Source organism: Hydractinia symbiolongicarpus, chromosome 2, assembly GCF_029227915.1.
Source record: "Hydractinia symbiolongicarpus strain clone_291-10 chromosome 2, HSymV2.1, whole genome shotgun sequence".
Taxonomy (NCBI): Eukaryota; Metazoa; Cnidaria; class Hydrozoa; order Anthoathecata; family Hydractiniidae; genus Hydractinia; species Hydractinia symbiolongicarpus.
Genome location: NC_079876.1, coordinates 13,403,355 through 13,428,106, shown reverse-complemented (window position 1 = coordinate 13,428,106; position 24,752 = coordinate 13,403,355). Strand labels below are relative to the sequence as shown.

At 37.4% G+C, this 24,752-nt stretch overlaps 1 protein-coding gene across 2 annotated transcripts; it reads right to left on the bottom strand.

Annotated features, from left to right (window-relative positions):
• Positions 1 to 45: 45 nt before the first annotated feature.
• LOC130629525 (nucleolar protein 12-like) lies at positions 46 to 8,734 on the bottom strand. 2 transcript variants are annotated; one of them, XM_057442764.1, is made up of 6 exons: positions 8,616 to 8,734; positions 4,520 to 4,611; positions 4,030 to 4,135; positions 3,272 to 3,320; positions 2,794 to 2,921; positions 46 to 1,156 (listed from the first exon to the last, which is right to left on the bottom strand). In XM_057442764.1, exons 2-6 carry the CDS (start codon positions 4,591 to 4,593, stop codon positions 1,016 to 1,018), a joined length of 498 nt encoding a protein of 165 aa, XP_057298747.1. In that variant the 5' UTR covers positions 4,594 to 4,611; positions 8,616 to 8,734; the 3' UTR covers positions 46 to 1,015. The 2 variants fall into 2 exon arrangements, with proteins under 2 accessions (XP_057298747.1, XP_057298746.1); XM_057442763.1 differs by having other exon boundaries at positions 8,544 to 8,684.
• Positions 8,735 to 24,752: the final 16,018 nt, after the last annotated feature.

Here is a 24,752-nt window from a genome sequence, read left to right as displayed (position 1 = left end):
GGCCTTCCAGGTGCTAAACACAATACTTCATTTTTTAAAACACAATTTCCGTTAACAATTTAAATCTCTACCAATAAAAATGTTGATATATATCCGAACATAAAATGAAGACTTAAAATAAAAGTTTATATCACAGTCAACTATCAAAAGTCATTAAACCTAAACTGTATATTGTTGATAACTAAAACCAAATTTTGATTCATTTTACCATAAACTTTTTACCATAAAAATCTATGTTTCTTATAAAGAAGACCCCTTTTTCTTCTCCTACAATAAATTTACCAAACTTAAAGGGGCAACGGAACGGCTGTTGGTTTTCGATTTTAGTGAATTCCACGAAAGTCGAACTGATGGCGGCGAAAAACAAACTGGCTATTTTTCAGGCATGTATGTATTTTACAGACTCGAATCTAGAATTTTTATCTTCTCCAGCGTTGGTCATGTTCTCATCCAGAATGAGACTCGCTGAAATATTTCTTTGTGATATACTTTTCAAAAAAAATTATTGAACCAGCGAGCAAAGTGCACTGGTCTGTTCATTGCGCAAAACGCGTTTGCGTATATTTAATATGTGAGCGGGATATACGGAATGTGAGTATTTTAACCGGTTTGTAGCCCCTTTAAGTCCTTGCTGGTCAATAAGTTGAACAGATATTTCATAAAAAAAATATCAGACATGAAACATCATTATTATTTTTAAGTGATAAAAAAAACACAAGATACCAGGTAGCTAGTATTTACATACGAAAACGTAAACAAATGAGAAAATTACTCAATGTCAACCAAGAAAATGGAAAAGATAAAAACAATAATGTCCTTTACAAACTTTCAAAATACATATTCTGCACAGTTGCAGCAGAAGTTGATCAAACATTTTTAATTTGTGTTCATGACTTCTCAGTGCAACATTTTCAACACCAACGTGTTTTTAATTCTTGCTTCACAATCAAGCTGTTGATATCCCTATTTATCAAGTCGGGGTTTAAATCTATGACCCAAGATTTAAATCTACAACTCATTTTTTCTTCCTTCTAACTTTTCCACCTTTATATTTGTTTATCTTTCTCACTGGTTTTTCTTTGTGCATTTTTTTCACTGGTTTTTCTTTTTTCTTGACTTCTTTTAGCTTAGAACTTGCTGGTGTAACTTCATCATTCTAAAGATAATCACAGAAACATCAATCAATAAATTCAATGTTAAAATAAAAATAAAACAAACAAAGAGGGTCAGGGAACTGATAGCTAGTTCTACAATGTGTATATAACACATCATTCAACATTTAGGTTATTCCAGGAGCAGTATAAACAACAACAAACTAATATTTTTAAAAAAACACTGCACAAACAAAAACAATGCCCATTTCAAATACTAAAAAACTGCCGCTATACATGCCAAATAACCAAGTGGTCAAAGTTTTTTAAATTCATAATATTCAGGGATTTTAGAAGAAGGTTCGGAGGTTCTTAGGTGAAATTTAAGGAGAAAGCACTAAAAAAGGTATAAAAACTGTTCCATATTTTAGAAAGTTTTAAAGGAGGAATGAAGTTACTAATAATTAAAGATAATTAACTCCTATATATACGGAGGTGTGGCACTCGAGGGCTAAGATATGCTGATATCAGCAGCAAAAATCTGAAAATCGTAAGGCAGAGCCACATTTTTTCAAAATTACCAAGGGTTCCTCGACGTTGTCCATCATATTGGCTAGCGGTAAAACTTGTGAACGAGACGTGTTGGAAGCTAAGGAATCGTGGCTTAGATCATTGGATTTACATGAATATGACATGACATTAGAATAAGGACGAAAAGTTACTGTGGAACATGGGTTTTAAACCTTAAAACTTTCCAGTGAGAAATTTGAAAACTAATAAATAACAAAATCGCAAAAGTTTATCTTTAAATTTTTTAATTTTTGTTAATGTGAAAGTAATCCACATGAAAAAGTTTCTGATGTTTTTTATGAAGAAATCTTCCATATTACCCATATGGGGTAACTTGATGAACAATGAATTTCCCCAGGAGGTGTTCTCAAACATGTGTAATATAGTTTTAAAAACTGTGATGTAATTTTCCTCTTAAGTTTTGACTTTTAACCCAGCTAAAAAGCCCAGTCTTGTCCTTTCATACTTTAGTCAGCTAGCTATAGTGAAAAAGTTTAATATTCAAACTTGTCCTTTTACTGAGTATTAAGTAATAAATGCTAGTTTAATCCTAAATCTAGCAATAGGGTAGCTAAGCTACCTGTAAGAACAACATCAAACAACGTCGAGGCTGTTCTCTTTTGTAAACAAACCCAGTGGTAATATTGTAACAAGTACCAAATTTTATGTGTGCATTTCTTGCGCTTATGAGTGTAACAAAAGTGCCCTGTACGTAAATCCTAAAAATTTATGTCATTGGCTCACTCTTTACGAATGACACCACGTAACAAGTAAATCGTGCTTTACTATTATATATCAGAATTAATTGTCTTAAGTCTTTTCTTGTTTCAATGTCAAAAAAAACATGAACCTCATTTTTTTGTAATAATAAAAAGTTACTATTCAAAAATAAAATAAAATAACAAATGATCATTTTAGAAGAAATCAACATTTTAAGGTCTAATTTTAGGTTATTTGGGAGATTCTAGGACGTGTTTAGCACTGTAGAGTATATATACCCAAAGGAGCTATGAACGTGTAATTGAGAGAAAAAATTAAATCAGTTTCTGTTTTACGTATGAAGCTGCTTAGTTAAAATTCAAAACAGCACAAATAAACAAACAAACATCTTGTAAAAAAGCCTAAAGTTAACCTTAGATTGTGCCATAATCAACCCTGTTTCCGCGAAATCAATATCTGTTTTTATCGTGACCTCGTGTGTACCAAAATCAACTTTCTCACATTGCTCGGATGTTGTGTTCATATTGTCGTATGGCATGTCTAAACAAAAAAGTGGAATGTATATATTTTAAAGAAAATTAGATCGGATTACAAAAAACACATTTTCCAGAAAAAATAATAAGATTCTTGCACTCATAGAACTTGTAAGGCTTAATTTGTGGTTGCGTGACACTACATAAACTCGCAACTTTACCAAAAAAAACACAATGTTGTTTGATTTCAAAAACAAACCAAAGGGTGGCTTTAGACAGTGAGATAAGCTTTCTAATCACTTTTTAGACAATCAATTTCTTAACATTTTTTCTCTTCAAGCTAGGATTCTTGTAAAAAATCATTGCGTGAAAATTTGTTCAGGAAGCATCCCCAATAAATTATATTAAAAATCTTACGAATTCCTTGTAAAATATCATTAATTTTATCTTGATTTGCTTTTCGCTTCTAAATAAATAAATAAGAAATTCACACTAGAAATAACCATATGACTGCAGTATCATACTTTCTATTTCAGAGTACTTGTGCCTGAAAATTTTGAAAAATTCGTGAGAATCAGGCCATTCGCAAAATGTTTCAACAATATGATGATTTGTAACTGAGTATTATTAAAAACTTTACATTTTGGAAGATTTTATTTTAACTAGTCGTCAACCCATGAAAAAATCCACAGGGTATCACATTTCATGTTTCCTGTAACAGACAGACAAACAGGTAGATGATGGCTATTATTATAGAGATGAATCAAGTTCAAAACTTTTTTGTAGGAATTTAATTTTGTGAATTCGAAAACGTGAAAGTACCAGTAAGTGTTGAATATAAAAATATAAAAATTAAAAAAAAATCCAAAGCATCAGATTGTGAATTTCACATGAATAGGCTAAATATTTTTAATGCAAACATAATTTTAGACAGCTAAGAAATAACAAAATAATGTTTGCATCCTGTATTAAATTCTTAAACTCACTTCATAACAACAAGATTTCTAGTACGTTATGAATCTATTTGCTTTAAATTTGTTTTTGTTTTAAATCATGATTAAGGTGAATTTAAGCATTTATCATACACTGTGTAGGTTTAAACAGGATGAGAAAAACATACTTTAGATGCGCTATGAAACTCAGCATATACAAGGATGAAAATAGAATTTGCTTACTTTGGTTCTTTCTTGTCTGATTTTGTTTTTCAGTTTTTTCTCGATTTCAGTTTGAGCTTTTTCTTTTCTTTGTTGCCGCCTCTTTCGAAAACCAGTTAAATATTCTCTTAAATAAATTACAAGCCTGATCTCACTTAACAGCCTTTCTAATTGCCAAGTACTGATGCTTGGAGCTGTGTTTACAAAAATTTTGCCAGGTTTTATTTAATATAGATGCATCACGTATGGTAAAAAGTGTTACTCTTATTTTTTGTTAAAAGCTGCTGCCTGTGTGTCTGTGTGTATGCGGTTGCAAACAAAGCATAAAATTCCACACAAAAAAAGCTTTTAGACAAGACAAAGGTACAGGTGAAATAGATTAAATGAAAAAAGCTGTTTAGCAAAATTTAACTATAAAACTTTAAAATATACAAACTAGATTTACTAAACGTAGGTGGTGGAACCTTTTAATAAAGGCAATCCACTTTTAGGATGATAAATCATAACTTACTTCCGTGCACTGTCATCAAACGAAAGGATCAGTTTGTTGCGTTTCTTATGTCCAGGAGTAGGAACTTTTCCCATTTTATGTTTAATTTTAAACTAAAGAAAAAAAAACATAGAACTATTTAGCATATTTAAATTGTAAGAACATGCATGGTAAATAGGTGTCTTAATGGAGATTTAAACTTTACTTAAAGTGTGGCGGTATAAAGGAGGAGATAAAAGTTAAAACTTGGTCCTCACCTGGTGCTAAAGAGCAATAACACACACTAACAGGTTGTAGTTAGTAAGCAATAAGCAGCACTGAAAAATGAGCATCTGCTTAAATAATAATAATAATAAATATTTAAAGTAGCCCAGAAAATCACAAAACCTATAGCTGGTGGATTGTTTCAGCTCAATAAAAAAAAAATTAAAAAGTTAAAAAGTGATCTCCATTAGAATTTGCCAAATACATTAGAGATGAAAGTCTAAAACGAAAGCAGACTTTCATCACAGGTCACTTGGTCTGGAAGATTATTCCACACTTTTTCCTATCAAAGTGAAATTCAAAAACAAATTTATTCATAAAAGACTTCGCAATCAACATTCCTTTTGTAAAATTAAAAAATAAGCATAAAAGAGGAGAGTGTTATGACAAGCACAAAGTCTAAAATTTGGCACGATTGTTTTGAGGAAATATCAATGTGAGAATTGGCTAGATACCCTGCTAATTAAATAGTTACCCTGTTTTAAAGTAAATCTTATATGTGAATTATCTTTTTATAGTTCTTGGAAAGAATGGAGGAGGATAATTGGGTAAGAAAGTGTAGAGACTTGATAGTTCCTGGGGCAAAGCCCAGAGGCAGACCGAGAAAGACTTGGCAGAAGGTTATAAGGACAAACTTGATACAGAGGAAGTTGAGTTTACATCGAACACAGTCTAGATCAGATTAGAAGAGGGTCATTAATATACCCCGTCCAACCCATGCTAGCATGGACGTTAAGCCGAGAACGATGAATGAATGATGATGATAGTTGGCTGAAAATTGATATTAAAAATAAAAAATGCAAGTTAGGGTTACTGTAAAGTTTTTTTTTGAGGTTTTTTGCAAAAAATTCATGACATATAGGAAAAATAATTTATATTCCATGAAAATATTTGAAGGTGCTCAAGGAAATATGTGCAAAATGAGTTGAGCATATTTTTTGTAAACACTATGCATAATATGGAACTCCCGTATTAAAATATACATAATAATATTTTTTAGATAGTTTATACTTTGTAATATATGTATGAATAGTTACACAGAACAATAACATTGCGATAGCTTTTGTTTTTTTTGCCTCGCTAATAAACAATGACCCCACGCGATCGATTGTTTAATCACAATAGGTTGCAAGATCAATTTTAGCAATCTATTTTGCGCGAACTCCTTTGAAATTTTTAATTGCAGTAATTAAATATATCTCCACGAAGGATTGTGTGTCCCACGATTATTTTTGCGAGCTCCACGATTTTTATAGCCAGTATAATTTAATTTTCTTTCTATTCAAAAAAGTCTTTCATTAAAGTTAATTTGTTTGTTTCAGGTATTTTTATGAAATGTCATTTGTCTGAAAAAGTTAAATTTGTCTGCGGCGATAGAAATGCTTTTTTAGATTGCATTTTAAAAGTTTATAAACAAAAAGCGGCGATAGAAATGTTTTTTTAAATCACATTTTAAAAGTTTTAAAATGAAAAGCGGCGATAGAAATGTTTTTTAGATAACATTTTAAAAGTTTATAAACAAAAAGCAGCGATAGAAATGTTTTTTTAAATTGCATTATAAAAGTTTAAAAACGAAAAGCGGTGATAGAAATGTTTTTTAAGACCACATTTTAAAAGTTTATAAACGAAAAGCGACATTTAATAGTTGTGAACAATGCTTCTCATATGTTTCTTAAAGTAAACGCGCTGGAATCTTTTTAAGTAATTAAATCAACAATACATTCCCGCGCAATGTATTATAAAACTTCGCGTATGATTTTTATTATTTAATTACTTTATGCTAATACTTAAGGGAATAGCTTATCAATACATTTACACAATGCATCTATAAATATAATTGCTCCGATACTTCTTCGCGAGCGCATTGTTTTTTAACACGCAAATATAAACTCGCTAAACCTTTAAGGGATTTAATTATAACAAAAGACAAACGACTGCAAAGGTGTGATATTAGCGTGTACACGGTAGATTACATTCAGGCTGTATTGTATATATAAATGTTGTCGTATAAAAAATCATTAAAAAAAGAGCATGCATATGAGATCTGAGGTCACAAAAATTTGAAGCCAGCTGATGTAGGTAATTGTCCTAACAAAAACGTAATCATCTTTTTAAAAAATAACAAACAAAATTATCTAACAAGTCGAAGTGAAAATCTGTGCATTTATACGGCTATGTGCCATGCTATTGGAAATCTTAATATTGAATTGGAATCATGTCGAAATATAGTTATAAAAGTAATCCTTTCCGTTTTTCAAGAAAGAGTAAAAAAAGTAGCACTTATAATTTAACCTTGCCTACTAAAAGAAGGTTATGAAGTATAAGTAAAGGGCCATGGTTTGATGATGTCGATGAAAATACACCTTCGATGAAGTTATCAGCAAGTCGGAATAAAATCTTAAAATTTAAAATAATTGCAGTGATGAAAGTTATTTTTCTGATACGGACAATGACTTCGACGACGACGGAGATATAACGGAAAGTAGTTCTTGGATAGTAAACATAAAACTGTTATCGGAATATGTAAGTTGTTTGTAGACAATGCTTTTTTAAAAGTAGAGGTTGAGGAAAATCTAATTTTAGGGCGGGATTAGCAACAAAGCCGAGCTTCAACTGCTCAAATGAAAGTTGCATCACCCACATCGACAATGGCAGATTTTACACAACAGAAAAATCAGAAAAGGATTTCAATATTAATAGAAAAAGTGTGCTTGCAAGCAGAATCATAGGAAAAGGATGGAAAGGATTAGAAAAATTTTGCAGTGTCCTTGGTCTATCGCAACCTGTCAGTAAGCCTGCGTTTTCAGAACACACAAAGTATATAGAGGAGAAAGCATTCAGTTTGATGCAGAAAAATATGAGAGAAGCAGCAAAAAGTGCCAAAGCTATTATAAATAATGATACAGAAACTCAAACTGTGACAACTTCATTCGATGGATTGTGGAGCAGCAGAGGATGGTTAGCCAAGATAGGAATTATATCAGCAATAGCGGAAAATACTTCGCAAGTGGTAGATATTATTTTTAAGAGCAGCTCTTGTAGACAGTGCAAAGTCATGGATGGGAAGAAAAAAAGAGGTGAAGTAGACACATTGGCATATATACAGTGGTACATACAGCACGAACTTGAGTGTTATTTCAACCATGATGGAAGCCTTCAGGTATTTATCACAATGTATCTTTGTTTCACAGTAAAATGGTTACCAGTCATTTTCATTGCTTTTTTTTTAAAAAAATGGAATCTGAAGGGATATTGATGATGTTCAAACGATCCATGCAATTGAATGAAGTGCGATATTGACCTTTTATTGGGGATGGAGACAGCTCATCATATTCCATATGGACCACTCTGTTTCATTGAAAAGGCTGAGTGCACTAATCATGTGACGATAAGAATGGGTTGGGGTTTACGATCCTTGATAAATGACAACAAAGGTAATTCTTATCAAAACGACATTGTAGAATACATTATAATTATGTTATTGTTAGGGAAAAAACTATCTGACGGGAAGTCTTTGAGCGGAAGAGGAAGATTAACCTTGGCAAACTGTGATGCGATGCAAAACTTCTATTGATATTCCAACCTTCAACTCACAAACACACATACAATAGTGAACATAACGGGTTTGTTTATTAACTATTCCATGCTTTTAGCGTACTTTTACTGATTCCATCAGGTTTTTAATAAAAAGAATACCATGGAATCTAGGAAATGAAAATATTGGGATTGTGTAATATAAGAAAACATGATGAACATTATGATTTTCATATTTTCAACTTACCCCAACAAACCCATTTCTTTAAAGCTACTGTCCGATTAAAAATCAACTAACATTTTGACAAAAAATTCTTACTTGTAACAAATTTACATAAAAGACATAAATAATTATTTGTTTTCTTTCTTAACACCAACTGAACAACATCTCATTCTTGTTTACAAAAAAAGCATGCAGTCTCTCGCTTCGATTGTTTATATGGATGGTGGATGATAGGCACTAAAGCGAGGCTGAAATAATATGTCGCGTGTGACATATTTACCTGGAGCGCGCCGAAGTGACCAAAATAACATGGGCCAGGCTGATATTTTATTATATTTTTAAAAATTTTGGTAATTTTACCCTCTGAATTGTGAAAGACCGTTTTTTATGAATTATTCATTTGGAATTAAAAAATCGAAGGCGAGAGATGTGTCTAAACCTTAAGGTAAACACACACTGTGCTAATTCTGTATGAACCAAAGTAAGAAGCAATCGCTAATAAAACTTGAAGTTCAATATGAATTAGGGTTGCATAATTGTTTCCAGCTACTCAAAAGCCAACCAATCAATAATTTAAAATTAGTTTCCTCTTTACTAGATGTCCCGCCACAGAGACATTAGACTCAGATCGCACATTCAACAGTCTTTTTCAGGAGTATTTGAGTAGGTGTGCGATGATTCGCACGTGTAAATCATGTAACGCGTGCGATGTAAACTGCACGTGCAAAGAATGTTACGAATACGACACGGGGTTATTTTTTGTTGCGCATTCATTTTGCGGTAGAAAAGTGGGGGACGTTATAAATCGTGAACCCCAAACACGATGATCAAGCGTCTACGGGTATGGCGACTCTCTCAATCTTAGCTTCCTTTTCTACATGTCCGAAATTGTATGCATGACTATACTGTACATACATTTTGATATTTATTGTTCACTTTTCAGGTCATCACAAGCAAATAGGCAAAAATATCCTTTGTTTTAAGTTAAAAAAAAAACTTTATCCACGTGGCTCAAAACTTCAAAAATATTTACACCGCACGTGGTTTTCGTTTTTACAGGCATAAAGAATAAATCCATTAAATTCGGACCTGAAGATTATCTACAATTAAATCCATGATAAAATGTCTATTCCGCCTGTAAGTGCAGTTTTGCAGACTTGCTTCATCCGTGCTCCGTCGGCGTTCACCTCCGCATTAGTTAAGAACCGCATGGCTGGATTTTTTGTGTAAGACCTGGTTACCAACGACGAAGGGGCCACGCAAAAGAGATTTATGTCTACGTAGTTCTTTTAACTAAGTAAGGACCAGGACTTTTCAATAATTTCTGAGATCTAAAAGTGTCCGACCATGACGGAAATCTATCGGACGTTTTTGTCTGACGAGTCTCCAAAAATTCTTTCGAGGGCTGCCATCGCACGCTACAAAATGGATTTTAAATGTTGATTTTTAAAACTCAATATTTATTTTTCAGGCGTGCGATTAATCACAAACGATTTAGTCGCGTGCCAAGGAGTGCGCGTGCGATCGCACACTTCTCCTGCAAAAGACTGATTCAGTAAGGTTGAGAGGCAGAATAATGTTGTGGTGCGCTGTTGTGAATTGCACTAACAACAGTCGAAAATACCAGGATAAATGTTTTTTTTCGCTGGCCAAGGATCAAAAAAAAATCTTCTGTATAAGGAAAAATCAAAAGTCAGCGAAATATCTGAACGGTGGAAAGAAAATGATGTTAAGGAGGTGAGTGGGGGCTGGTAACTAGGTGGTGGTTCGAAATCTCTCTGTCATGGAGAGCCACCAAAGATGTCCACAGCGTACTCTTCAATAAAACCACTGCTCAGAATATATACTGATGTTAGGCCGTTCTGTACTGTACAGTAGTTTCAGTACTGGTACAATTGGTAATAATTGTAGATCATAGGCATAAGGCTTAATCACCATGATCGAAAGAACATATCCTTTTTTTTATTTATTTTAAATTCAGCCCCAGTTATGACTTTTCTAAAACTTTGAGTGTCTAAAACTTACTAGACCTGGGAATAATGGTACTAATATATTGAATTTATAATTGTTTATTTCCGGGTGCCATATTTAACGAATTTGGGTAATGACATGTACCCAACAATCACGCTGTCAATTTTGCCATGCCTTTATGATTGTGTGAATCATGAAATAAATTGAAATGTAGGCAGAGAGAAATTAGGGTGAGTTTGCTATTTCAGTAAAAAACAGTTGTTTCTAATCTTTAGTTTTCAATATATAAAATTTCAGGATGTTTTCTTTCAGTTTTTACAATAAAATAGGGAAAATTCAGGTTGTAGCCATACAATGTTGCCAGTAAACGAAGAATGTTAGTGAGAAAAGTGAAATCACGTAATGGCTGGCTTCAACTATTTTTTACTTTGTATAAAACCGCTAAACTTCTTTTACCACCTGTCCAGTATTGAAATACATATCTCCCCAACCTACGCAGCTTATGTAAATATATATACTGGCTACAACTAGGTTGTCAGTTACATAAGTTGTCAGTCAGGTCAACCCTTCTGGTTGATACTACTGTTTCTTTTTTGTCTTGCTCTCCTCGCTGCCCATAGTCACCAGAAGAGCTAGCATCTTGTAGCTATACTACCAATGTTAATTTTAATACTTATTTTGTTGAAACATGGTCGTCACACCCTAGACAAACATAAAATATTTAGAAGTAGAAAATAGCCATAGCTAGCTACATTCAGGAGGGATTGCAAACACTCTGGAGAAGGCAGGAACAAATCTGAACTTTGTTGCATAAGTTTCGGCTAGATTTTCAATAACTTAGCTAATGTTATACGCCAACAATCTGATGGCGTAATGGAACGCGATTTTCAACATGCGAAAATAGGTGTAACTGAAATGCCTGCATATTTTCTTTTATGAATTTTTTACCAGATTCTTTTCCCCCATTACACGCCATCTTATATTCATGTTATCCCAGTGGTAATCCGCCAATCCGAAAAATTATATGCTGTAAATGAATCCAGGGGTCGTTTTTCGGCGGTGCTATGTATCCTCAGGAGGGGTGGGGGGAGGGGGTCGGTGCCACATTCTGGCAATCATTTTGTCGGCGTGCGTTTTATCAGGGGTCGACAGGCGTTTCGGGGGAAGTTTTGGCGGCCCGGCAATGGTTTTTTGGCGCTGGTACGTGACGTCGGCGGTCATTTTAGCCATTGTTTTAGAGATAGGAAAATGTTCGTTCTAGCGCAGTCGACGACGACGACAAGGGAAATCCCCGAAATCCCGAAATCCGAAATCCCAATTCCGACCAAATCCGTTTCCGATAAAATCCCACGCATGCGCAATAGCGACTAACGGGAATAATGCTGACATCAACAAAAATAGAGATTGCGCAAGCGAGTAGGGAAGAGTTCCTTACTCAAAATACGACCGTGCTAGAAATTTTATTGATTGACATCAAAAATCTATACAATAAAGATAAATACACATACTGTGAAACAGTTCCACGCTATCGCGAAAACCTGTGGGCTTACGGGCTATTCCAAGCTACGCAAAGCCGACCTTGTTGCTTTATTACAGGCACACCCAAGACCTGTTCCTGCTCCAGAATCAAGGTCACAAGCATTTACACCAAACTCGTCCCCAGCGCCTTTTGTTTCTTTTTTTTTTACTGAACGGCGAGACGTTCAGTAAAAAATAGAGACAAAATGCGCTGGGGACGAGCTTGGCATTTACACCAGAGGTCTTGAATATATTCGAACGTCAAGAAATGACAAAAACCCGTCCTATTAAGAGCAAGATTGAACCTCGACTCCCCATACCTGAAGTCATCAATGTCTTTGAACGCCAAGAGATGGCGAGGACACGTCCAGTAGTCAAGAGTAAGCTGCGAGAGTGGTCTGACTGGCTTGTGAACTATGTACCAGAGGGTATTAGAAAGTCGGTGCAAGGTATATATGCATCAGTAAAAAATCGCATCCTTGCTCTTTATGATGGGGCAGGAAAGACTCTGATGGGTGAAGTCCAAGAAGAGGCAAGGGATGCTGAAGACGAGCAGCAGCCGAACCAAGACTTCACTCCTCAGGAACATAAGCATGCTCACCATAGAACCTTCCAAAGTTTCCGCATCCCTGGCATAGACGGTACGGATGTCGATGGGTACTTGGGAATGGTGCGATCACACGTAAAAACCCTGGTTGAGAAGCAGGTTAAAGACATGGGGTCTGCTAAGGTGCAGTGCTCCCTCTGGATTTTATGGAAGAAGCTAGTGGAGGGTACTAACGAGTTTATCGAAGTTGATAAGGTCTTCCATAGCAACATGACACCGGTCTTTCAAGGTACCGTCGTGGACGAGGTGGTAGATACGATGTTTGCCCAAGTCAAAACGCATGTGGAGAACCCAGCGCTGCCGAAAAGTGGCTTCACGATCGGTCGAATCATGCATCTCGACGTGGACTTCCATAAGCTACGACTAACAAGGGGTTCCTCATATATCGAAGCACCCAAGTGGATAGCCACCCAAAAAGGCCATCACTAACCCCGCGAACAAGGACCAGGAGTGTTTCAAGTCTAGCATGATAGCTGCTCTGCATCATGATGATATAACTAGCGATCCACGGAAAATCAGCAAGCTGAGACCATATGCGGAGCGCTATAACTGGTAGGGCATCGAGTTTCCCACAAGCATCAAGGATATCACCAAATTCGAGAAGAACAACACAGACATCGCGGTGAACGTCTTGTACGTGACGGGGAAGACTTTTAATATCCTGCGTCGATCTACACACAACGGACGCGAGAAACAGGTTAATCTGCTACTCCTCACGGACGATAAAAAGAGTCATTATATAACCATCAAAAATCTCTCACGGCTCCTGGGTAGCGAGACATCAAAGAATCATGCAAAGATGCACTTCTGTATGAACTGCTTGCAATCCTTTCCAACAATCGAATCGAGAGACAAGCACTATACCTACTGCAGGGATAACGAAGCGTTCAAGATCACGATGACAAGCGAAAAGGAAAAGTGGTTCTACTACAAGGATGGTCAGCAGCAGTACCCTTCACCATCTATGCGGATTTCGAATCTCTGCTCGTTCCAATGACGGAAGATAAGAGAAAGACCAAGACGAAAAAGCTGAACAAGCACGTACCATGTGGTTGGTGTACATATAGTACCTTCGCCTATGGTGATATATCATATCCCTTGCAGAGATACCGTGGTAAGGACTGTGTGAAGATGTTCGTTCAACACCTGGAGGATGAGGTAAAGCGGCTCTACGCTACCTTCCCACAGCATGACATGCTGCCCCTAACGGAGGTGTTACAAAGAGAGCACGAAGCGGCAAAGACATGTCACATCTGGATGAAATCATTTAACGATGATTTAAAGAACCGCAAAGTTCGAGACCACTGTCACTACACAGGTCTATACAGAGGTGCCGCGCACAACACCTGCAATCTCAAATGCAAGATACCCGGCCACGTACCCGTGATCTTCCACAATCTTTGAGGGTACGACGCCCACTTGTTCATTCGAGAACTGGGGAGAAGTATGATACCCAGGACATTAGTTTCATCGCTGAATACACAGAAAAGTATATCTCCTTCAACGTGAAAATCACCGTACCCATTGCAGGCATGGGGTACGGTGATGGCGAAACGCACAAGAAGATCGAGATCAGGTTCATAGACAGCTGTGGATTCATGGCATCAAGCTTGGAGAAATTGGCAAGCAACCTCGATGATGAACAGTGCAAAAATCTCCGTTGGTATTTCGCCAAGGATGACATCTTTAAACTCATGCGCAGAAGAGGTGTATACCCATGTATGATGTATGAGCCATCCATGTATAAGTACATGGATGGCTGGCGACGATTCAAAGAGACTGAGCTACCTCCCAAGGAGGCCTTCTATAGCAAGTTGAACACGAAGGGGATCAGCGACGAAGACTACGAACACGCTCAAAAAGTCTGGAATGTCATCAATCCAAAGGGTGCTGAGGTCAACATGGGTGACTACCATGATATGTACTTGTTGCGGACGTCCTGCTATTGACTGACATCTTCCAGAGCTTTCGAAGTGTATGCCAGGAGAACTACAAGCTCGATCCTGCCCATTTCTACAGCGCACCCGGCTTAGCATGGAAAGCAGCACTCAAGTACACAGAAATCTTACGGATCCCGATATGCTTCTGATGTTTGAAAAAGGTATTCGAGGTGGTATAACTCAAGCCGTGCACAGGTATGCCAAAGCCAACAACAGGTACATGGGGGATCAATACGATCCAGAGGTTGAGTGGTCATACTTGCAGTACCCCGATGCCAACAATTTATATGGCTGGGCCATGCGTTAAAATCTACCCACGCATGGATTCAAATGGCTGTCGAATGTTGAGACATTTACAGAGAAGAGGATCGAGAAGCTCGTCGCTGACAACAAGCATGGATACATCTTGGAAGTTGATATCGATTATCTAAAGAGCCTACATGAAAAGCACAATGAGCTACCTTTCCTATCGGACCGCAAGGTGGTTCACAGGGTCGAGAAACTAATACCAAACCTCGAACACAAACGGAAGTACGTGGTACATATCAAAGCCCTTCATCAAGCTTTAAAGCATGGGCTCGAGCTTAAGAAGGTGTATAGAGTCATCCAGTTTAACCAGAAACCATGGCTGAGGGGTTATATCGACCACAACACGGGGCTTAGAACGGCCGCCAAAACGAGTTCGAGAAGGACTTCTATAAGGAGAACTTGAGGAACCATCACAACATCCAGTTGGTTACAAACGAAAAGAAGTACACAAAGCTCATCATGAAGCCCAATTTCAAAGATGGTAACTACTTCAGCAGCCACCTCATGGGTGTGGAAATGTGTAAAACAGAGGTAAAGATGAACAAACCGGTGTATATTGGTCAAGCCATCTTGGACAACTCGAAAATCGTGATGTACAACTTCCACTATGAATATATGCAGCCCAAATACGGTAACAAGTTGCGGATACCGATTCCTTCGTCTATCACATAAGAACGGAGGACTTTTACCGTGATATTGCCGATGATGTAGACATGTTTTGACACGAGTGCCTACAGCAAAGATGACAACAGACGTCTCCTCATCGGCAAAAACAAGAAGGTCGTGGGTCTAATGAAAAACGAGCTAACGGTAAAATCATGACAGAATTCATCACTCTGAGAGCTAAGCTGTATGCATACAAGAGTCTCACGAAAGAGGGTGACGATCGCAAAGCGATAGGTGTGAAGAAGTGCGTCACGAAGAAATCCATCAGCTTTGAGGACTATCGGCGCTGTCTGGAGGATGGTATTGACATCTACAAAACCTGGGTCTGTATCCAAAACAAGGGGGCATCAAATCTACACGCAGGAAGTGAACAAGCTGTAGCTCGATAAGGTAGATGACAAACGGATAGTGCAACCAGGCCAGATATCAACGCTCGCCAGGGGCCATTATCGCTTAGCGGCTAAGGAGAGCTTGTAGCATGTCCAAGTTTTGTATAGTGCTACTGTACAAAACAACGTAAAAAAATGGATGTAAAGTGCTGTTCACACTGTAATCGCTCTTTTACAATAAACAACTTCAAGATCGACAAACGTAACGGCCAACGAACAAAAAGATGCATAAGATGCATTGATAGTGATAAAGCGTCAAAGGAACGAAACAAATGCCATCATCAAAAACGATATATGCGATTTCGCCAGGTGTAAGTATCATCTAATTTTAAACAGGATTCACCGTGCTCTAACCCGTGATACCAAGATAGCCTCCACGGAGTATCTCGGTTGTAATATTGTCACATTTATAGGGCACATCCAGACTCAGTTCACGGAAGGTATGAATTGGGGGAACCGAGGGCAGTGGAATTTCGATCATAAGGTGCCACTTAAATATCGAGAAAATGGTGTTACTCCCAGCAAGGAGGTACAACTTGCGAGGTTGCACTACACCAACATTCCACCGATGTGGATTAGGGATAATCAGTCCAAGGGCAACCGATTCATCACCAAATAGTTAGCGCACTTTACCATATGATTTCAAAGGTGTTGTGATGCACCACCTTTACCAGAGGGTCTCAATAAATGTTGGACGTATTGTTGCTGATCGCTATACTCCTTACATACATCTTGTTACTTGCTTGTTTCTATCGATGCAGACATGTAATAAAAAGAATGAGTGCATTAGCTGTAATTTTTGATGTTGTTGATACTCCCGCAGAAGCCCTTTAGCAACGTGAAAAACATATAGACAAGCGCCAGGTAAACAGCACCTTCTACCCAAGAAATGCACAGAAGGTTTTGTTGACAAAGCATCACCTGAGGGGATCGACAAAATACATACTGACTACATCCAGCGTGAAATCCAGGAAAAAGGCTCAAAACAGCGAAGGCACTGTCAACCCACGCGATAAGTATGTACACCAAGGCTATAAGTAACGTAGTACCTCTCGACAGTCCCGAAGCTTTACGCCAAGATCTGAAAGAGGACCCTATCATCAGGGACAGTATGGCTGACTTGGGGATCCTTGTGTATTCAGCTTTTGGAAAGCTCCTAGCACCTCTGCTTATTGCTGCGCATACTGTAAACCACTGCCAACTCTCCATGTCCAAGGTAGATAAAGAACAAAATGATGAAGAACAACAAAACAATGGGCAACAGTCTATCGAAGATACACATGGACAATCGTGAAATAGTTGATAGATGAAACAATGAGGTCCTGTGCAAAAGCAGAGTACGAGCACGGTATGCAGACAGGTGCGCTGTTTACGGAGACTGTTACGCACGCGGTCTAGTGATTTTGACACCAGCGGCTGATCGATTTCCACCACAAGCATGTAGTTTAATGAGGGCTCCACATATGAATAGGATAAAATACGCCGGCAGGGAAGGTTTGAAGGCTAGCTAGAGTGAAGTGATTTTTGTAACTCTCTCGAGTTACAATAAATGAGCGTTATTCAAAAAGAAGAGAGAGTAGATACAGTACCAGTAAAGCACCCCGGGAGAGTCACACAGGGTCACAAGTTGACGGCACTGATGAAGAAGAGGAAGGAAGATCTGAAGCAACAAGAGGGTACAGTAAAATCTACGGTCAAAACCTCTTCTGGGGTGAGTTCTGTACAGTCAGGCAGTGTATACATTAGTGGAGGCCTTGTTGCTATACTCACCTGTGTAGGAGGGGCATATTATATTTTTCGTAAAAAGTCCGCAGCGTCTCCGCAGCCCGCCGAAACACCGGAGCCATCGCCTGGAGGATCCGGAGGGGAACGTGCGCCTCAGCAAAAACCCACAGCCCAGCCCGATACCGACTTTTTTCACATGCGATAATCAATAATATAAACATGAGTTCTAATGTGACCCCCAAAGAGAAAGAAATCATTGACATGCTCTATGAAACTGTCGTCGACCTGGGCTTTACCTTTGCATATGCCATGGTTGGCAAGAGATTCCTCGGGATAACGAGCCCCAGTACCAGGCTAGATACCAGCGACGTTATGAAGATGGTGGCCTACTTCACGACCGGGCGGGGAAGTCGTGAGATGGCTGTAAGCAAAGGGTGGATTCCTGCCTCCATCGTGCCAAAACCTAAGTAAGTACCTACAAGGTTTGTGTTTGCCACTCTGGCAAACACAAATAAATGACTCTAGATATTGTAAAAGACCCGCATACCGCAATCTTCACAGGACCTACAAGCTGCGGGAAAACGCAGAGGTTCCTGAATCTCCTTGATAATGAATACAGGTACCATTTCAACAATATAGTTATACTCTGCCCCACTATTCGGTGGAATAAGACCTATCTCGATAGACCAAGTCTGTGGCAAGATGACTACGTGTTCCTTATAGAGCCGGGTGATCAAATCTTGTACTGAATCGAGCAACTATCAAAGCTCCTAGCGGGAGAAGAGACGCTCTTCATCATTGATGACTTGATAAGCGATGAAAGTCAAAAGAAGCAGTTGTTTATGTGGTATCCCCACGAGAGGTCAGATATAAAGCTGGTGGATGAGGAAACCAACATGATCTTGGATTGGGAGAGCATCAAGACTCAGCTCAGGAAGTCGAAACATGCGTGCTTGTATGTGAGATTGGAATACCCTCGGATCTGAAAAATTTTGGAGTGACGCGGACATCAGTTGTACTCGGCGGGTACAACTGAAATTGGAGCATTTTTGTCTTGACTTTCAACTAAATAAATATGACTTGTATCGAAAATCACGAGAGGAGTTTGAGGGAGAGATCCGGAAATTGGAGGTAAAAATCGAAAACTTGGAAGCGAGACATGAGGAAATCAATCGGTCGCTGTATAAGATGTGGCAGAGTGATAAAGAGAACGACCGGATCGCTCTAATCGCCTGCGTCTTATCGCTGGCTATTGGTATGATCCACTGTATGATGCAATATTAATACCCGGGTGTTCCAGCGTTATATGACTAAGTCACATGTTTTTGTAGCTCTTCTCGAGCAACAAAAATCACGAGCACCGTCCTCGCAACATGATCCCCGGATCCAAAAGCATAAGATAAAATGTCTTGTCTTGCCTTATTTAACGCTGTACCTGCTGTACCTGAGACAGCGTATTCGATGAGCACTCACAGCGAGTGATTTTTGAACGCGCTGACATTGGAAGATTCTTAGGAATTGGGAGAATTGGAGAGCCGTTTCGCGGTATCCCGACCATTTTACGTCATGAAGTGGGTGGTTATAGTAAGATCACCCGGTCTGGTATGCTAGGACGAGGGAAAAATCCTCATGATGCTTTCGTTACATTAGAGGGTGCTCTGGAGATTGCTGCCAAATCAAGAAAGTCCAAAGCTTATGAAGTGGTTGGCTGGAAAAGGCGTGGAAAAGTTGCAGGATGAGGTCAGGGAGCAGCGTAAGAAAGTCGAAGAAAGAGATATGGCCCTAGCACTGCTTAACGATGACCTTGAGGACAGGGATAGACAGCTTGTAGTGTTGAATGATGATCTTGAGGACAGGAATAGGCAGCTTGCAGCGCAGTGCCAAGAAAATGCGAGACTACGTGAAAGGTATGTGCCACATGCCCAAGATCCTGGTATAAACAATGTTATTATGATTTATCGTAAACATACGACACAGGACGATGATGAGTACCATCACCTCCCATATTACTGCGCTCACATACAGGGATGCGCTATACGTTCCAAAAGAAAATGTTTTAAAGAGAAATTTCCAAATTCCGAAGAGATAAACCCAATAGCGTACATGCCTTTAACAAATTTGCAGAGGAAGGACATGTGGCGCGATACATATGCCACTTCCGGCTTATCGACCTTATTCAAGACGAGCTATACGACTTAGGTGTTCTAGCGTTATATGATTAAGCCACACGCCTAATGATGCTGCTTGACCACTTCAGTTGTATGTTAAAAGGAGTCAAATGTCAAAGAAAAAGATGGAAGCCTATGTACAGAGCCAACAATTTAAGAACCTTTACGATATTCGAGTGCTTGTGCTGCGATGCTGCATAAAGACAAGGTCTACTACCGGTTATTGTTCACAGTGTTTAGAAAATTTTAGATTTAGAAATAGACCATACTACGAGGGGTTTGTATATCCAGACGACGACGAGCTTCTAGACAGAGTATCATCGTGTGAAAAGCTGTGGGCAACAATTCCATGTGAGGAGAAAGATGAGGGGCTCGGGGTTGATATTAAAGACCGGTGTCTGTATATTGTTTCCGCTGAGGTGAACAAGTGGAGCATGCTCTGTTACGAGATCATCAAGGATAGACCGTTTTATACTTTTGTAAAAACTAGCAAAATTTAGATTTTTGGAACTCATGCTGTTAATTGTAAAAATAAGATAAATTCGATAAAGATTATTGATTGAAAATTTTGAGTGCATGATGGGAATTAAAAAAGATTTTGAGCGTAAATTTTCCGATCTTGCGACTAAAAAAATATTTATTTTTTTAGGCTAGAAAGAAGTAAATACCTAACGAAAGAATTTGTTTCGATTGGAAAAACGGCAACCCATATATTCCGCAGGTAAGGTACTTCGTAATTTCATAGTCATAAGACTATGGTAATTTGTATATTTGTGAGAGTGGAATTTTTCTGCATTTTTTTGACGTAGGTGTTCTTAAACAAAAATAATTTTATTCAGAATTTGTTTGAGTAATGTGATCTTTTCTTTTTAGACCAGAAAAGAATTCGTTATCACATTTTAGTATTTTTTATAATATAATTTATAATTTCTTATTTATAATGTACATAATTTTATATATATGAAAATATTTGTATCAAAAAGTATTGTAAACTTAATATATAGAAAAACCATTTTTGTTTAATTATTTTCGTCATGTTCGATTGTGTCGTGTTCCGTTCCATTTTTATTCACAAAAAGATGCATGGTCAAAGTCACGTGGTTTTACTGCGTTCACTCTGTCTCGCTTCAAACTTTCTCAAATATTTTTTTGCTAAAGTTGTAAAAATTATATGTGCTAAGAATATTTTAGGCGCAATTGTAACAAGTATACCGTAAAATGAGGTAATCATACTCGATTATAAGCGCACCAAAGTCTTATCACCGCTGATTAGGGCTGCGCTTAATTACGACATTTTTCAATATTTCAGTCATAATGTTAGTATTTATTATTAAAAAAATGATATATTTGTTATTTAAAAAAAAAGATGTATTTATTATTTAACTAGAAATTAAAAAAAAGGTTGCGAAGCATTTTGCAAGTTGCAAGCAAAATTAAACTATCCAATACTTTGTCCCTAGCGCTTCTTGTTTCTTTGACGCTAACATCTTCCGAAATACATGCACATCAAAATTGAATATCATATAGAAGAACCCTGGGACGAGGTAGGAAAATGAACCCTCTGCAGCATAATTCGTTGCGCAAAAACAGTTTTTTTTTGCGAATAGATTGCGCGAGTATTTGATGTGCGTGGGATGTTCTTTTCAAAATGCGCGAGAAAATTTGATTACGCGAAACTAACAAAAACGAATAACGCGTGTTAAAATTTTGTACCGCCTTTTCCCACAGAATGATAAAAGTAAAGAGCGCAATACAAAATTACACTTTTAGCAGTATTCCGAAAGATATGTGATACATCGAGTTGTACTACCCGCAGAAGTTGGTCCTAACGTTAACGATTTCGTAAATGACCTCACAACACAGTATTTTTTTCACGTAAAAATACCGGCACTAGAAGCCACAGAATCTGCTGGAACGAATTTCGAAAACTCACGGGAAACAATTAAAACAAAAACAAGCAAATCAAAACAGTTTTTTTAACTTTATCAAGATTTATTAAATAGCTTAAATTTTGGGCAGAAAAACAATAACGGTTTCGCCTTCTTTTCACCACACGCATTAGAAGATTACATCACTCACTCCCATTGTACACAATCTAAAAGAAAAAGAAAACATTTTCATATAGTGAAGCTTCCAGTGCCTCTAAGGGATGGCCAAGTCAATGGAATTGAAAGCGCTGTTTTTCATCTCATAAATAATTAAGGCTAATTCAGAAAAGTATAAAAAAAAAACTAAACAATTTGGCAACTAATACTAATTTTATATGCAAAGTTCCAACCATACCAACGGTTTCCAAATCTGACAAAATCATTTTAAAAGTGTTTATTTTTTCAGAATTTGATTGATGCAAGGCCAAGGGAAATTAAATAAGTTTATTATCCTAGACCCATTCAAAAACACATGCTTCTCATCATTCAGGTTGTTTTTCAACAAACATTAATGTAATCACCCAGAGGAAGTTATAATGTCTCTTGTCTGTGTTTTAGAAGCTGAATACACAAATACACAAATATTACAAGTGCTGAACTTTGGCAATCATATTTTGCAATCAGACCCTTTTAAAAAATATGCTGAATTATGTCAATTATTAAATTCAGCACTAATAGAAAGGCACCTTGGATAGTATTCTTTGTTGGATGAATAAAATGACTGACAAATGGTTTATCGTGAATGAAATAGTAATTTTTACACAAATAATTTAAAAAATAATGAACCTTTTTATGTGGGCTGTTCTTAATCACACGTGGGCGGTGGACAAGAAACTGTGATGTAATTTTTCTTGGTCTATTATTCCTGAGAATATTCTAAAATAAGAGGGTGTCAATAAGCTGCAAACGGGCACATATATAAGGGCGAGTTCGGGGAACTTTTTGAATTAAATTAGTGGTTGTCTTCCAAAACAACCCGCACTTTCCCGAACTTGCCTGAAGCATTTCCAAAATTCAATTCCTTGTAACATACCTTGTGGACGATAGTTGGAAAAAGATGCTTTAAGAGAAAGGAGTTAATAAAGTTTAAAAGTTATTTATCAAGTAAATTTTATTAAAAACCATCAAAAACAGTTCTTTTAAGAACTTTGCTACCACATAGTTTATTTTATGGTCTATGCTGGTTTTTTCGGGTGAATACTTAAATTTTTTTCTAAACGCTAAACTTGCCCAAAAACGCCTGCACGTTTTACGGCGTATGCAGCTTATCAGCACCCTTGTTCAAAAATTACAATCAGTTTCGAAGATGCCCACGCCGTTTAGAGGACGTGTGCGGCTTGGGCATCCTTGGAGTTCTGTTTAATGACAGTTTTAATTTTTTAATGTCGTTTTAAACCTTGTTTTCAGGGAGGGTGTACGGACAACTAATTCCTATTGACAATTACATTGCTGTTGGTTTGATAGCAAAAGTGGATACTTTTTTAATTACTGTAACAGGTTACTTATATAATAAATAAAAAACTATGATAAAAAACGGTTGGTCGGCTAAGAGGGTGCCGATAAGCCGCAAACGCCGCATATATACGGGCGAGTTCGGGCGACTTTTCAAATAAAATTGGCGGTTGTCCCCCGAAACCGTCCGCACTTTCCCGAGCTCGCCCGGAACATTCCCAAAATGCAATTCCTTGTAACAAACCATGCAGACGATAGTTGGGAAGAAGGCGCTAGAAGAGAAAGGAGTAAATAAAGTTTATATATAAGTTATTTATAAAGTAAACTTTATCAAAAACCATCAAAAACAGTTCTTTTAAGAACTTCGGTAATTTTTATAGTTTTTATGAATCATATTAGTGTCTGTTTTTTTTTGTTTTTCGGGCATTGTTCGGGCCTATGCGGGTTTTTTCGGGCGAATACTTGAATTTTTTTCAAAACGCCGAACTCGCCCGAAAATGCCCGCACTTTTTACGGCGTATGCGGCTTATTGGCACCCTTGTGTGGTCGGGTCACTCTAGCATCCAGAGCTATTTGTTTTGTCTGCGCCCTTGCTACAGGTTTTCCTATAATTAATTGATAATATTGTATTCTTACATCTTCTTAGAAACAATAAAATAAAACACAGCTCGGCGCGTTATAATTGTACAAATTACTTATAATTGTACAAATTACAATATTTCTTTAGAAAAGAAAGGAGCTTTCCAATGCAACTCAAATCTCCAGAAAAAGCACAGCAACAAAAAAGCTTAAAATACACAAGTAAAGTCGATTAGAGACAGGACTAGCAATAATTTTTTTCAAAAGAAGAAAACCGTTTTAATACTATTATTTTTCATTAAAATACAATTATAATAGTACTAAAAGTAAAATTGCAAATTAATTAATTATTTATACAGTAATTAGCTATAATACAAAGAAATAAGGCATATTTTAGGTCTGTAAAATATACGTGTCCTAAATGCCGACTACCGTTTCTTGTTCACGGCATATTCCTCTTCGTGTGTTCTAGTTCGGCGGACGTATAATCTGGACCAAAAGACGGGGGGGGGGGGTCAAAATCAGGGGGTGGGGGGGGGGACGAGCCGTACTTATTGCATTTTTTACTAGACTTATACTTTAACCCCTCGGTCCAAACTTATTTGTTTTATTAGAAAAAAAGAATACCCTAGCTGTATGTGCAAAAATATCAGTCCGATTTCTTTACACTGATTTTATATGATTTTTTTTCTATCGAAATTTTGAGAATCTCAATAATTCTCTTCTCGCAAAGCTCAATTGCTTCGCAAAAAGAATGGATGGAAGAATAAATTGAATTTTTTTGCGCATGCATTAACCTCGTCCCCAGGACTACTTAGGTTAGCTTAGAATTCATGGTAGTTAAGTTTTTATTTGAAAAATCATCAATTTGCTCTGCGCGAGGTAATCGTTAAATCCACGCGTACGAAGTAGTGTCATGTTGGTTTACTCTTTCGTAGCGGCAGCGGTCGTGGGGCCATTTTCAACACGCTGGATTCGAAT

What these genes read in the sequence shown, in the direction of transcription:
- LOC130629525 (XM_057442764.1), bottom strand. Translation starts at nt 4,593, where the DNA reads ATGGGAAAAGTTCCTACTCCTGGACATAAGAAACGCAACAAACTGATC. An exon ending in TCAGACAAGAAAGAACCAAA is followed by an intron (nt 3,321 to 4,029) that starts GTAAGCAAATTC and finishes TTATTTATTTAG; the next exon opens with AAGCGAAAAGCAAATCAAGA. An exon ending in TGATATTTTACAAGGAATTC is followed by an intron (nt 2,922 to 3,271) that starts GTAAGATTTTTA and finishes TTTTTTGTTTAG; the next exon opens with ACATGCCATACGACAATATG.